Source organism: Schistocerca cancellata, chromosome 1, assembly GCF_023864275.1.
Source record: "Schistocerca cancellata isolate TAMUIC-IGC-003103 chromosome 1, iqSchCanc2.1, whole genome shotgun sequence".
Taxonomy (NCBI): Eukaryota; Metazoa; Arthropoda; class Insecta; order Orthoptera; family Acrididae; genus Schistocerca; species Schistocerca cancellata.
Genome location: NC_064626.1, coordinates 757,009,589 through 757,025,971, shown reverse-complemented (window position 1 = coordinate 757,025,971; position 16,383 = coordinate 757,009,589). Strand labels below are relative to the sequence as shown.

General features: G+C 44.6%; 1 protein-coding gene across 1 annotated transcript in view; it reads left to right on the top strand.

The window, feature by feature from the left end:
• The first annotated feature begins 362 nt into the window (after window positions 1–362).
• The window catches only part of LOC126100756 (follistatin-related protein 5-like), a 250,945-nt gene continuing 234,924 nt past the window's right edge, over window positions 363–16,383 (top strand). The window contains exons 1-2 of the mRNA XM_049911410.1: window positions 363–484; window positions 533–603. Of these exons, the coding sequence (XP_049767367.1) occupies window positions 363–484; window positions 533–603 (193 nt within the window). The remainder of the gene's footprint in view (window positions 485–532; window positions 604–16,383) is intronic.

The window sequence follows — 16,383 nt, the reverse complement described above, 5'->3', positions numbered from 1 at the left end:
TGAAAATGTAATCACATGTCAGTTCTAGTATAATATATTTGTCCAATGAATACCCGTTTATGACCTGTATTTGTCCTTGTTGTAGCAATTTTAATGGCCAGTAGTGTAATTGAGAGAGGCTTGTTTCGTTTGCGGTAATAAGCCATGATTACTTTCAGAGTAATTATTTGTTCGGCACAGCTTCTGCAAGGTCTTCTGAATGTAATAAAGAATTTTTATTTGAGTCTCGTCGTTAATACCTTTCATTTTTATTAGTTTAGCATTTGTTCTCGCTCTACACCATGTACCTTTTATCTCAATCACGGCTCTCTCAATTGTCGACGACCTGGTAGCAGGCAAGAGGGTGAAGTGAGGTGCCGGTGATGTCGGCAGACCCGTGCCTGGGCGTGGTGTGCGGCGCGGGCCGCGAGTGCCGCCTGGACGGCGCCGGCTCCTCCGCGGTGTGCCAGTGCCGGCGCCGCTGCCCCAGGAGCCGCGGCCACGGGCACGCCCACGCCGTCTGCGGCACGGACGGCCGCCGCTACGCCTCGCACTGCCACCTGCACCGCGCCGCCTGCCTGCAGCGCCGCCACGTCGCCGTCGACCACGACACGCCCTGCACAGGTCAGTCGCCGATGCTCCTCTTCTTATTCGTTGTATCCCTACTTGAGTGTATCGTCCATACAACCATGTCTGAGTACCAGCTCACTTGTCAAAGGAGGAGGGTCCAATTAGCGTTTAACGTCCCGTCGACAACGGCGTCATTAGAGACGGAGCACAAGCTCGGGTTAGGGAAGGAAATCGGCCGTGCCCTTTCGAAGGAACCATCCCAGAATTTGCCTGAACCGATTTAGGGAAATTACGGAAAACCTAAATCAGGATGTTTGGACAACATGGTTGTGGAGATGAAGCAGCGATTAGTATGATTAATCAATAATTCAGAAACAGTCTTAATCGCATTTAGTATTATTCTTATACCGCCAACCGTTTTCAACCCGACGTAGGGGTCATCTTCTGGCCGTTCACACCATTGGTCGACTGCTGGTGGTGTCACTCCTGTCTCCATAACGGCGTTTATACCACCAGTAGTCGACCAATGGTGTAAACGCCCAGACCCCTACGTCGGTTTGAAAACGGTTGGCGGTATAATAATAATAATAAATGCAATTAAGAATGTTTTTGAATTATTGATAAATCAGGATGGCCGGACGCGGGTTTGAACCATAGTCCTTCCGAATGGGAGTTCAGTGTGCTAACCACTGCACCACCTCGCTCGGTACTTGTCAAAGCTAAGAGTCACTATACACTGGTGAGCCAAAACATTATGACACCGGTTTTATTGTGCAACCAAAGCAATACAACAGCGATTTTGCTTGGTACGGTTACAAGACGTCGGTAGGTTTCCAGACGTATGTATCAGCCAATTCTACACGAAGGCCACGAATTTACCATAAATTTCGGGCAAGTGGTTGGTGAGAGCGGATCTGGTGCCCGAAAGTGTCGCAGATGACTTCTATCTGGTTTATGTCGAGCGAATATGGTTGCCAAGAGGTCAACTGAAATCCATGTCACGCTCCTCAAACCACTGTAGCACGTTACTGGCCTTACGACAAGACCAGTTAGCCTCCTGCAAGATGCCATCGCCTTCGGGAAACTCATCATGCACGTAGGGATGCAGGAAATTCAAATGGTCCAAATAGTCTAAGCACTATGGGACTTAACATCTGAGGTCATCAGTCCCCTATAACTTAGAACTACTTAAAACTAACTAACCTAAGGACATCACACACATCTATGCCGGAGGCAGGATTCGAACCTGCGACCGTAGCAGCAGAGCGGTTGCGGACTGAAGCTCCTAGAACCGGATGCAGGAGGATTTCACGTAGTTCACACTGTCTGGGTGCCTTCTATTACTACTACAAGTTCCATGGAAGCTCAGGTCGCTGTCCCCCATCGCATAATATCAGGCTTCTTTTTCTTTCTTTCTTTGTTTTTTTTCCCTTTCCTTTTCAAACTCCAATCGGTTGCAAAATGGAAATCACACTAAAAACCAAAATTGTTTTACTTGAAAAATTTTGCCACGCCTTCTCAATACTCCTATACACAGTCACCGCTCCGACTTAGACATTTATCGTTGGGTGGTACCAACATTCCAATACCCTTGTCACACAAGAGGCCACTTGTGTTTACAGCCATTTCCCTACGCTGGTCTGCAGCTGTTTGCCTCTACCAAAATGCTGTCCTCATAGCCAGTAGCTCAGGTGAACGAAGAGATGAAAATCATAGAGAGACAAGCCTGGGCTGTACGGTGGGTGATCAAACACGTGCCATCGAAAACGCTGCCGGAGCGATTTTGTTGTACCTGCAGCATGCGGCCAAGAAGAAAACACGCATTACTTACGTTATGTGGGATGCATGACATTAGGTGAAACCCTTGAGCAGACGCTCCACACTTCACAACAAATACTGTTGTTGTAGGGAACTTTATTTGCTCACTGTGAATTCAGAACTGAAAAATGCCACTTGACGCGACTAGAAACACTGCCCAACACACCAGCCCAAAATTTCAGCGGATTTTCACTGAGGTTTTAATTTTGCGATCATTCGCAAATTGAGAAAAAAAAAAGCCATCGTATTATCCCATCGAGCTGCATCCGAACAGCCATGCTCACGAATGACGTATTTGGTTTCCACCACCGTCCTGCTGTAAGGAGAAACATGACTCGTTGGAGCAGGAGACACGTTTCCATTAATCCACGTTCCAGTAGGAATCATCCGGCGCCCCTACAATTTCAATTGGCCAGGTCGCTTTGCAAACACGTGGGGGATAGTATGCGCGATGAACGATGTGCTCCAACACGCTTATGCCTGAACCTGCTTTGTAAGCTGTCGTCATATTTGTCACCGGTCGCTGTCTGTTCTGTTTAGAGACCTTGACGAGTGACCTCCTAGTTCTGTGTCAATGAAATAATTGGCAAGGAAGCACAACGAATTACAATAAGTAAGCATGCTAACCTGGATGACAATAGAGAAACAATTACAATGTAAGTAAAATAAGAACCATTTAAAAATATAAGCATAAAACATTCTCCCTTAAGATCCAAGCTAGCCGTAATGGCAGTTAGAGAATTGCTCAGAAAAGAAAAGGCACTCTCCGCTCTCGAATTAACCGAAATAAGTATCGCACTCCAAAATAATTTAAGGATCACCCGTTTAGGTCCTCCCTCGGGCATGGGTGTATGTGTGTTTATCCTTAGGATAATTTAGGTTAAGTAGTGTATAAGCTTAGGGACTGATGACCTTAGCAGTTAAGTCCCATAAGATTTCCACACATTTTTTGAAACAGTTTAGGACGGAAAAAGGCAAGAAACTTACATATCTCGGCGAAGAACTGGCAAGGACACAGGGAGGTAGACTAGACTGAAACCACCACACTCGCAACTTTAACACGTGCCGGAGCCATGCAGCAGCGAGTCAACACAAGCTACATCTTACTGTCGCTCCCTCCCGTCTCCCTCCTCGCAGAATTACACAACGGCCCTGATGAAGCCCCGATGAGTTCCACCTGAAGAATAAATATAAACATCAAGGGTACATTAGTGAAATCACTTGACTCAAAAATATCGACATTTAATAACAGGGAAAGGTGTGGGGTGCGACCCAAAAAACCTAATGAAAAGCCACTGATTATTTTCCTCCAGCCCCTAGTAGCTTCAAATTATCAGAGCTTCAATAGGGAAAAAGGAACAATACAATAAAAAGCGAAAATACCTTATTAAATAATCGTAAGATGGGCCTGAAGGCACTTAAACTGAAAACTGGAAGGACAGCGGCGTGCACAGGAACTCCACACCGTCGAGCTTACCTTAAATGATACTGAAGAAAAGAGCACATATCTTGCACACCAGGACATCTAAACCATATTCAATAACATACTTGATAAAAAAAGGTAATTACCATGATAAGTAGAAAATTTAATATAGGTAACCTTTTAAACGTATTGTAACGTGCGCGCGTGGCACACGATACTCATTAAAGCCTGTACTATGGTAAGTTGACGGGCTTCACCTTATGAGAAAGGATTTTCGTATAGATATTGACCGCGTGTACCTGAATGGAGGCAGACTTACTCCCACTCTGTAATAACAATGATACGTGAAGCAAGTTCGAAATGCAACTACACGTCAGAACGGACAAGAAACAACACAGAAGCTGCTACCAATTTGTTAATAATACGGTCGCCAGCCTAATTAGGCATTAACTGAGTTTCTTCCCTGTACAAGTTGGCAGATATTCGTCAACGCAACAAGTAGTAATACTGCATAATATAGTAGAATTTATAACCAGAGAATCTATTGAACTGATAATTTCACTTTCTGTACTGATATGGATAAACCATAAATACATAACACTACACTATAATGTTTACTACGAAACTTCGTACTGTCTATTGATCTGATTAAAATCGGGTATAGGTCACCCTAGAAATAGCACTTTCGAATCACACACACAATGTCACTTTTGATAAAGGTAAAACACTAATAAATTTTGGCCTTTATATTGACTTTAACTTTGCTGGTCAGATCGGTTTAGAACACTTCAGAATTCAAATGAATAAAAAGGGGGGGGGGGCCCTGAAACTGTTATGATTACTGTAATAAAAAAAATTGATTATTGAAATCATTATGCGCTCAAGATTTCCAATATATGAGTTACTACTCTTTTTATCTTATTTCCTGCTTATTTAAATACCTTTATATCTGTCTCAAAATAATTAAACTTCTTTTCTAAATCAATATTAAAGTTATCGTCCAACTTTGTCAGACCTTCGTTATTCATTTACTGGTTCATTAGCAAAACAGTTCTTTAAACATCATTCTAACATAGCTAGGTCTGCAGGTAACTATTATTAACACAAACTTTAATTATTCATCTCGGGACACTCGGATTGCACAACATTTGGAAAGGACCCTATCTAGATTAGTTGTGAGGATAATTAAATGATAGGATAGTTCTAGTAAAATTTAAGTTGTTATTGAACAGTATGGAACAAAAGTAACACTGGTCCATACGAACACAGTACTAAAAGTTTCAACCTGTTCGTATCGATGCGGCGGTTAGCGAACGGCGAGATGGCGAGGCACAGAGCACACACAAAACCACAGCTATGGCTCTTGATGTATCGGCACTTTATTTCTTCATAGCGTCGCAATACTTTTCCGGTTAGTGCCTATGGAATTTTGCCATGCTGTATGGGCGTTGTAACGGCATACCCGAGGCTCAATGAAACTACGTCTTCCAGGAGAGCCTCCTCGATCCAGAACGTGTGGCTCAGACCAATGCCCAACTCTAACTACTACTGCTGAGCCCGTTATGCTGTGCAGCGCCCGTGTGCATTTTCCCGCGCTCGCCTGCCACCCACCTTTTACCGCTCCCTTACAGACAGGGTATTCACCCGAGGTTTTACATTCTACATATTCTAACACATTGCCTACGTATGGACCAGACGCACAGTTACAATTTTAGACATCTTACAACAGTTTCAACATTTGTTTCATTTTAATTCAATCACAATACTACTTGACATTTGACGTAAACATTAATATTCACACTGAAAATTGTTTACCGTTTTCTTAACACAATGGCATGAAACAGAAAAGAAATGAAATCGGAACATCGATTACACTAATTTATCGAAAAATCAAAAGAAAAAAAAAATATTATTTATATGTTCAATAGTACAGCGTTGTTGTTGTTACAGTATCTACAGGAACAGTTGAAAGTAATAAGGTATTTAAACCAATAGGTAAGATGAGCAAGCCCTTCCACAACACACCGTGAAATGTAGCCTGCGCTCAAGGGCCTTTTACAACTATCAGGTACACATTAATGAAAAGTCAGCAAAATTACACATTTAGCCTCTAAGAAGGCAGTAAGCCAACTCAGAGCGATGGAGGCCGGAGCAGCACTCAGTCACGTAGAAGTAGGCAGGTCAGCAGAACCAACAGCCACAACGTGTACCACCCAAAGTCATGCATCGGCGATGCAAGCAAGCCAACAAGAATAGGTCACATAAGCAACGCGCGAATAGCCCTCGATAGGCTTGCAGCTGATTAATTCACAGACTGTCCCGAAACACGCCAAGACACAGAGAGCAACACGTACTCAGCGCACCGCTACGCCCGCCTCCTGCCCGGAAGATTGCCGAGCTTCAACTCTCCTCTCTGTCTGCTGCTACGGCTGCTCGCCAATAGCCGAAGCGCCTCCTCGCGAACCGCAAGCGCGAAAGGTCAAGTCAGCAGGTCGAAAGAGGAATCGAGGTGAGCCAGTATGGCTCAGCGTGGATATCCAATTACTTATCGCCTGCTACTGATTTCACCTCCGTACAAGCTCACGACAACAGTACGCGCACAGCGGCCTAGCTTCGCAGCTTCCGAGATGCCCCTTCCCAGACATTGGATGCCTTAATGTCACAGTTCGTTATGTCAGTGAATTTCCACATTTGCTGTCCGTATCGTCACTATAATGACTGTCCATTCGTCTCTGCTCAGCGAACCTGCCTTACTAGCAGCGTCACCATGCGGTGTTCAATCCCGCGGTCGGCGGTCGTCCTTAGGTTTTGGCTCATCAGTCTATGAATACTGTGGTGGCATGTAAAAATTTCGACTTGATACTTGCAGTATATGACTTCACGTTTGCAGAACGTATTGTCGACAGAGATAAGCTGACTACCATTTAGGAAAACCCATAGCTTAAACAGAGGAAATGCTCACATGCACAAATCTGACAATTCCAAAACGAGCAATAATTATTTTCCGCCAACAGATAGTTCCAACTCCCGCGAACATCCTCAAAAACCAAGAACAAAAGAGAAGCATAGTCAGTGCAGCAGTATTCGCAATGTCAGTAACACGTAAATGCTAAAAGTGAAGTGGGGAATGGCCGAAACTAAATTAGTTACACATCAGGGCTAAATCTTTTTCCCTCTTTATAAGGGTTACGAATAATAAATCCTTAGTAGCTGCCGATAATAAACTGTGCCAAAATATCAGCTATAATGAACAAGACAAACAGCATAATGAAGAAAAAAATGTGATGTTAAGGTTCTTATATAGTATCTAGGAAAGATGTGTGTGGAAAATAGAGCCAAGAAATTGTATTCACCAAATCGGATGGATGCAAATATTGATATTTCTTTAATGACGAAAACTGCTCAGATGAATATTTAAATATCTTGAATAATAACATTATTTCGGTAGAATTTTTTCTGACTTATCTGTAAGGCATTGTCTCTCCTTACAGGCACTGCACGGAGAGAAAAGTTGGAGACAATTTAGATAATACGTCTGCAGCAACATCCACACATACGTAAGCGGTATCTGGAATCTGTACTTACATGATACAGAAGAGATTCAAAGAGGGACTTCGTCTCCTAAACACGAAAAACTAAATTTAACGAAAGAGACCGGACGGCGAAAGAAAGTTTTTGGTAATTTGATGAAGGACATCGTGTGTTTACCATAAGCCGCACTCCAAAAGTATTTGTTTGCCGCATCCATACTGTCACATAGCCCACCATCAGGGCCATTTGATACAGAGTAATATATATATATATATATATATATATATATATATATATATATATATATATATATACACACTCCTGGAAATTGAAATAAGAACACCGTGAATTCATTGTCCCAGGAAGGGGAAACTTTATTGACACATTCCTGGGGTCAGATACATCACATGATCACACTGACAGAACCACAGGTACATAGAAACAGGCAACAGAGCATGCACAATGTCGGCACTAGTACAATGTATATCCACCTTTCGCAGCAATGCAGGATGCTATTCTCCCATGGAGACGATCGTAGAGATGCTGGATGTAGTCCTGTGGAACGGCTTGCCATGCCATTTCCACCTGGCGCCTCAGTTGGACCAGCGTTCGTGCTGGACGTGCAGACCGCGTGAGACGACGCTTCATCCAGTCCCAAACATGCTCAATGGGGGACAGATCCGGAGATCTTGCTGGCCAGGGTAGTTGACTTACACCTTCTAGAGCACGTTGGGTGGCACGGGATACATGCGGACGTGCATTGTCCTGTTGGAACAGCAAGTTCCCTTGCCGGTCTAGGAATGGTAGAACAATGGGTTCGATGACGGTTTGGATGTACCGTGCACTATTCAGTGTCCCCTCGACGATCACCAGTGGTGTACGGCCAGTGTAGGAGATCGCTCCCCACACCATGATGCCGGGTGTTGGCCCTGTGTGCCTCGGTCGTATGCAGTCCTGATTGTGGAGCTCACCTGCACGGTGCCAAACACGCATACGACCATCATTGGCACCAAGGCAGAAGCGACTCTCATCGCTGAAGACGACACGTCTCCATTCGTCCCTCCATTCACGCCTGTCGCGACACCACTGGAGGCGGGCTGCACGATGTTGGGGCGTGAGCGGAAGACGGCCTAACGGTGTGCGGGACCGTAGCCCAGCTTCATGGAGACGGTTGCGAATGGTCCTCGCCGATACCCCAGGAGCAACAGTGTCCCTAATTTGCTGGGAAGTGGCGGTGCGGTCCCCTACGGCACTGCGTAGGATCCTACGGTCTTGGCGTGCATCCGTGCGTCGCTGCGGTCCGGTCCCAGGTCGACGGGCACGTGCACCTTCCGCCGACCACTGGCGACAACATCGATGTACTGTGGAGACCTCACGCCCCACGTGTTGAGCAATTCGGCGGCACGTCCACCCGGCCTCCCGCATGCCCACTATACGCCCTCGCTCAAAGTCCGTCAACTGCACATACGGTTCACGTCCACGCTGTCACGGCATGCTACCAGTGTTAAAGACTGCGATGGAGCTCCGTATGCCACGGCAAACTGGCTGACACTGACGGCGGCGGTGCACAAATGCTGCGCGGCTAGCGCCATTCGACGGCCAACACCGCGGTTCCTGGTGTGTCCGCTGTGCCGTGCGTGTGATCATTGCTTGTACAGCCCTCTCGCAGTGTCCGGAGCAAGTATGGTGGGTCTGACACACCGGTGTCAATGTGTTCTTTTTTCCATTTCCAGGAGTGTATATTCTTACCGTTATCTATGTCAATAGCAAGAGATTACTGTGCATACACCAAAGAAGAAAAAACAAAATATTATTGTGCTCGTCGACATCAGACGACGTATCAGGTGTAAAATCTTAATGATTATAAATAGGGGCAGTCAGCGTACCATATTTTTAGACCATTGCTAACAAGTCAAGAACACCGCCGCCACGAACGCGACTGCTGAGCTGTCTACAACAGAACTTCTTAAACAAATATACACACATCAACAAACGTTTTGCATCATCCCAATTTTAAGAGTTCCAGAAACTGTACAGAAAATTGGAATAGAGACGAACATAAACATCATTTCCACCCTTTATATTGCTCATGAAAACCACACAGTGCATGTTGTACCACCATACAACGAGACCTTCAGACGTGGTGGTCCAGATTGCTGTACACAACGCCCTCTTTCATTGATGTATACCTGTATTCGTCGTGGCATACTATCCACAAGATCATGAAGGCACTGTTGGTCCAGATTTTCCCACTCCTCAACAGCGATTCGGCGTGAATCCCTCAGAGTAGTTGGTGGGATACGTCGTCCATAAAAAGAACTTTTCAATCTATTCCAGACATGTTTGATAGGGTTCATGTCTGGAGAACATGCTGGCCACTCTAGTCGACCGATGTCGTTATCCTGAAGGAAGTCATTCGCAAGAAGTGCACGATGGGGGCGCGAATTGTCGTTCATGAAGACTAATGCCTCGCCAATATGCAGCCGATATGGTTGCATTATCGGTCGGAGGATGGCATTCACGTATCATACAGCCGTTACGGCACTTGGCGTACGGTAGTGGCGTACGTTGGCCCTACATAATTCCACCCCAAAACAGCAGGGAACCTCTACCTTGCTGCACTCGTTGCACAGTCTAAGACGTTTAGCCTGACCGCGTTTCCTTCAAACATGTCTCCGACGATTGTCTATTGTACACAGTTGGAGTCGTAATACGACGTCCAGTGGCTGCGCGAAAAGCATTTTTCAACATGATGGCGTTGATGTCAGGGTTTCTCCGAGCTAAAGTCCGTAGTAGCGGTCATCCACTGCAGTAGTAGCCCTTCGGCAGCCTGAGCGACGCATGTCATCGACAGTTCCTGTCTTTCTGTATCTCCTCCATGTCCAAGCAACATCGCTTTGGTTCACTCTGAGACGCTTGGACACTTACCTTGTTGAGAGCCCTTCCTGGCACAAAGTAACAATGCGGACGCGATGGAACCGTGGAATTTACTGTTTAGGCATGGTTGAACTACAAACAACACGAGCCGTGTACCTCCTTTCTGGTGGAATGACTGAAACTGAACGGCTGTCGGAACCCCCCTACCCCCCTCTGTCTAATAGCTAGTAGACGCTGTTCATGCACGGTTTGGGTGGGTTTAATGACATATCTGAACAGTCAAGGGAGTTCTGGGAACTGGGGTGATACAAAACAGTTTTTGCCGGACCTGAATACAAAGAAGTAGTTTCCGTGATGTGAGGAGCAGAAGATCATTATGCCCAATGGAAACATTATACATTGACCCTACGCTCACGCTGTTTTGCGCAGCAGGACGTCTTTACTGATGGAGAACTCTAGGGGAAGTGTACAATCCAGCCTTCGCTCCGTGAAACACGGTTTCTAGTGCACCTAAATTCATACCGATAGTTTCTAAGGTGACGTCTCTGAGACCATTTAAAGTTGCTATATTGACTCAGTCGATCAATCAACGAGATAATAGTCCCACACTCAGCAATGAAAATTTCTAATATTGGTCGGATGGACTTTAAGTCAATACTAAACGTCTTGTTGAGCTTTAATTTCACTAAAATTGACATTAACGGAGCTATTTAGTCTATGTCGAAAAAAAATTGGTTATCATTATTCGCCTAGAGCACCTCTAAAAGATTTAAAACAATCCTTTACGGGGAAATGTAGAAACCACATTCAGAACGTACAATCATGCCCCTCTCTCGTGGATCATAACATACGAAAAGAGAACTGGTGTACAGTATTAAGAATCTGAATATATTATTTTGTGTGACTCCTATCTTAGCTGACTGTACAGAACCGTCGTAATTCCTCTCAAATAAGCTCGATGTCACCCGGCATCAATATCGCTCTATTGTCGGTCTTGGATGACTTCCAGACGACGTAATCCCATGGCTGCACCTTCTTTGCACACTCTTTGTCCTTCAGCTTCCTACGTTATAGTTTAATCTACTCTCTTTCCTTTTTCCTTATCGTAACTACACGTAAATTTGATACATTTGACATGTATCTGACGTCCTGGCGATACGAAAAGGTCTAGAAAGAATAGAAGCCAAGAATATAAATAGAAAATCCTTACTACTGTAGAGAAAGGGACATACTAGCACAATCCCTGCTAAAACGTTTATTGAAATATCTAGATACACAATAACGATAGTAGCTGGCACGACAGAAGAAGATTAGATCGGGTATAACAGAAAGTAACGAATTTTAAATGTAGTTAATACGTAGATATAAGATGATTATCACTGGAGTCAAAGTGGTATATGCCAAGATAACTGGAACTCTTATTGTGTCTCAGTCAATACAACCACTATGAAAGTAATTTAAATTGCTGCAGGGATACGAGGTACTCTGCTGGGTAGGCAAGGATAAATCCAAGGACGTTCAGCTTATGTCACTTGATTCATTAGGTTCACGGTACAATGCCCACCTTCAGCAGACAGCGGTTGGGCGTCGAATCCACGGTTCTCAGTGGCGACGAGATTTTATGTAGTAATCTGCGGCTACCATGTGCAGCATCGTCAAAGAGTGGAGTCGTCTTGCATGGCAGCCTTTCCAGGCCAGCGGCAGAGTTGCATCGGGTGCTGGCACCGTGGTCATGCACTGTTATGCCCCGCTCGTGACGGCAGAGACGACATCTGGGTACGAAACCCAGCCTCGGCGTCTGGCTGGCAACGTCTGACTGTGGCAGTTACCAGCGGCTCGGCGCGATTTGAGTTCGACTCTAAGCCATCGGTGCTGAGGTTGGTCACCAGAGCACGTGGGCAAGATGGAGAATCGAGATATCTGCCTCTGCAGATGGTGGGTAGCTGTCAGTGCCTCCATGATCTCACGGTTGCAGTCTCCTCCACAGCTGCCCCAGTTCAATGCCTCTTGTCAACTGGATGGCCAGTACTTACAAGAGTTCAAGTTGGGAACGTTGGTGATCAGGTGTTCCAGTGCCCGTTGCCACAACGCTGGCAAAATCTTCCGTATTTTGGTGATGATGTTGGCCATTAACCATGTCGTTGTGCCGATGTTTGAGGCGGGGTGATGTCGAAGTGTCGCATTAACTGATACTGAAGCAGAGTGAATAAGGCAGCAAATACTTTCATCAGTAAGTGCCACTAATATGACTATTACGCAAATAGTTCTTGCGTTTCGAAATTGGTATTACTTGCCAAGGTTGAATTCTTGTCTTGGCCAGCCGTTTAAGGCAACGCGGGCCAGGCGCTCCAGTCGCACCAGAGGGTGTGAGTATCGACGTGTTCAGGCAGAGCCTCGATTAAGTTTGCTGCGGTAGTGCAGGTCAGTTGGAAAGGCAGTTGGTAGCAAGGAAGTGGAGTGGCAACTTGGACAGGGAGATTGCACGTGGCGATGGATGACAGATTTCAGTGTGGCGGGCGTACTGGATGACGCTGTTTTGCGATGACGGGGCTGCCCCATAGAGTTGCCACAGTGAATTCAGTTCAGTGCAGACCGAGTTGCACGGATGGAACGAAATTGGCCACATCTTCTAGGAGCCCAAACTGACTTCCCATGGGAAGAGGACAAATCTGTAGCGCATCGCCGAGGAACAGTCTTTCGGACAAAAGCCAAGCTTGTTTCGTATCAGTGTTGCCGCGCCAGGATGTGGCGGTGTCTGTACGGTTACGTGAACGGCAGTTAGAATCTTTCGGCAAAACCGTCCAGATCCTGAGGAAGGTTCAAGAATGCCTACTGAAGTCGGAGTGGATAGCGTGGAGGCAAAAAGGCGGTGGGGCTGCGAACAGTCAACACTATTTTTTCGTGTTGTTGACGTGAGGCATTGTTTGACTTGCCCAGGAGACGGTGTTTACCTCTTTCTAGAAATTTTTATTGTAATGGACGAAAGAAGTACATTTGTTTCCAAGGGTTTCCTTTATGTCGCTTACGCCACATCTCCACCTACATTCATTACCTTTTATTGCGAAGTTACAACATTCACTATAGAAACATTCATGTCGCTATAAGGTAGCGAGAAGCGCACGCATCAGGTCAGCGATGGGTAGTCTCAGAGCATGAGAACAGTTGGATAGATATCAGACGCATCGTGCAGGAACCCATACCTACATCAGAGATTCACCTGTGAGACCTGGTGCGAAGGGGAATAAGTTTCATCATTTATATTTACCCTTTAAATATTTATGTGTATCTTCAACTGTGCTTCTAACTTTAGTTGCTCCGATAGTTTGTAATAACACTTTCAGTAACTTTCGGTCTACAAGTAAAAACTAAGCAGAAACCTCAGTTACTGGTGATAGATGTTGGTGAAAATTACGGACCCATTTCATGCATGCTATGAATGAACACCGACATACAGTTAAGATAACTCACTGGAAGTCCAGCCCCGGGTTTCCGGTGAAGCAACACGTATTTTATGTGTCGAGTGCGATTTCTAGCAAAAACTAATCAAATTGTTAAAAGTTGCCTCGGAAAACATTTATGTGCAATCTCGTGAACTGTAAGATCGTGTGCGGCTTTTAAAAATTGAGGTTTTTGTGATGCTCTAGAAATAATTGGCATCCGGGAATTATGCCATGAATAACGATAGTAGACTGTCTCTCATGATGAGAACACGGCAAGTGCCATAAAACGATTTCCCGGAAACTTCGCTGACGTAAAGACGGTTCCAAACAAGCGAACACAGGTCTCGGCTTATCCGTAGATACGCCAGCGGTTCTGAGGAAACGACAGTCAAAGGTTTCGACGTAATGTAAATTCGTTTTAGAGCGAGGTAATCTCAACTGAAAAGGTGGCGCAGTGGCTAGCGCGGCAGTATCTCACTTTTGTGCTCCGTTTTCGAAACCGGATTATTGTTTTTATTCATTTGTTTTTCCCTCTTTATCTGCCTTTTTTTAAGAAAGTTATCACACAATGTTTCTTATCAAGTTGTGGCATATATTAATTGTAAAATTACAGGATGGTTTCACGACGTCATACGTTTATTATAAAATGTGTGTCTATGGTGTTTTCAGGGTTTACAATCTTTTTAAATTCCTAGATTCTTATATTTCATTTTTACGTCAGTTCCTATAATTTCTTATGTTTTATTCTTATGTTTTTTCTTCAGGAAGATTTGGTGCGTTACTAGGATGATACCGATCGTAGTAATATTCGAAAAGTAAAAAGTTCGAACACCAGGAATATAGCTTGAAGGCAGGTTTGCCAACTGACATTTGTTCGTATGAATCCCGCTTCGGAGAGAAACTTAGTTGAAACTGATGCAGATTTCACAGGTCGTCAATAATTTCGCGGGAAACCACGAATAACGGATCACTTGATCAAGGTACACCACTGGAATTTCACCGAAAAAATTACGAATAATTTTCTCATTCTTTTATTGTTTTCTTTTTTAATTCATTCACCAGAAATACAATTACTAGACGAATAAGGACGACAAATTTCAATATACATTGGAAAATATTCCTGCAGTAATCTTCTACGGACATGGGTAGATAAATGAAACGTAGATACAAAAATAATAATCGGGTCTCGAATATGGGATTCAAAAGTGACGCTAACTACAGTATCACCGCTTCCGTTGTACTATTTAGTCGCTGAAAGGCAGAGAAGGTACCTTGAAAACTTCCAACGTCATTTTCTCAGAATGAGTCGAGTATCTGCGTATAAACCTAGAAACGTGTTTGTTTGTTTTGACCCCTCGTCCATTGAGCGATGGTTCTTGGAAAGCGTGTTATGGCTCTTGCCGTATTCTGTTCATCAGAATCCTCTCTCTTCAAATTTTGCTTTTATAGATAGAAATAAAATCAGTTGGCAACTCCTAAAAAGGTCCATAGTTTCATTTTTAACAGCACTCAACTATTTCCCATGTGCCACTTCGTTATGTGCTGCTAACTGAATGTACGTTGGAGACCGCGGCCAGCAGAAAAGAAACCTGTCGGCAACGAGACATCTTTACAGGACAAGAGGCAATCACGTAGCGTCCAGTTATGCTACGGAAAGCGAGCACGAACATTATTTTTGGAAATCCGTCTTGGTTGATACTGGCATATCTTTTTGGTGGAAAGTGCTATAACCAGGAACTCACCATGTAATATACGGGGTAAAGTGTGAAGCGACCTTCAGATATCTAATAGTATGAAGGCTTTAATTATTGAACTTATTACTTGCATCATTACCCTTTTCAATATTACAACTTATATCAGTAAATTATCACAGGCTACATGTTCACATAACACGAGGTTATACTCTGATTTGATAGACGTCATGGGAAAACCCAATGCACATATGCAAATGGCGGTAGTATCGCATACAGGAAGTATAAAAAGGCAGTACATTGCCGGGGCTATCATTTGTACCCAGGTGATTCATGTGAAAAAGCTTCCAACGTGATTATGACCACACGACGGTAATTAACAGACTTTGAACGTGGAATGGTAGTTGAAGCTAGAAGCATGGGACATTGCATTTGGTAAATCGTTAGGCATTCAATATTCCAAGGCATTACCTCTCACCAAAGACAACCCAGTTGCCGAGGGCTTTCACTTAATGACCGACAGCAGCGGCGTTTGTTAGAGGTGTCAGTACTAGCAGACAAACAGCACTGACTGAAATAACAGCCGAAATCAATGTGGGACGTAGGAAGAATGTTTCCGTTAGTTAGCCGAGCGGTCTAAGGCGCTGCAGTCATGGACGGTGCGGCTGGTCCCGGAGGAGATTCGAGTCCTCCGTCGGGCATGGGTATGTGTGTTCGTCCTTAGGATAATTTAGGCTAAGTAGTGTGTAAGCTTAGGGACTGATGACCTTAGCAGTTAAGTCCCATAAGATTTCACACACATTTGAACATTTTTTTTTTTTTTGTATCCGTTAGGACAGTGCGGCAAAATTAGGCGTTAATAAGCTACGGTAGCAGACGATTGCCGCGAGTGCCTTTGCTAACAACACACCGCCTGCAGCGCCTCTCCTGGGCTCGTCATCATATTGGTTGGAGGTTGGATACTAGACAGCTGATAAACCATAGCCTGGTCAGAAGGGTGCCAATTTCATTAGGTAAGAGCTGATGGCAGGGTTCGAATGCAACGCAGACCCCA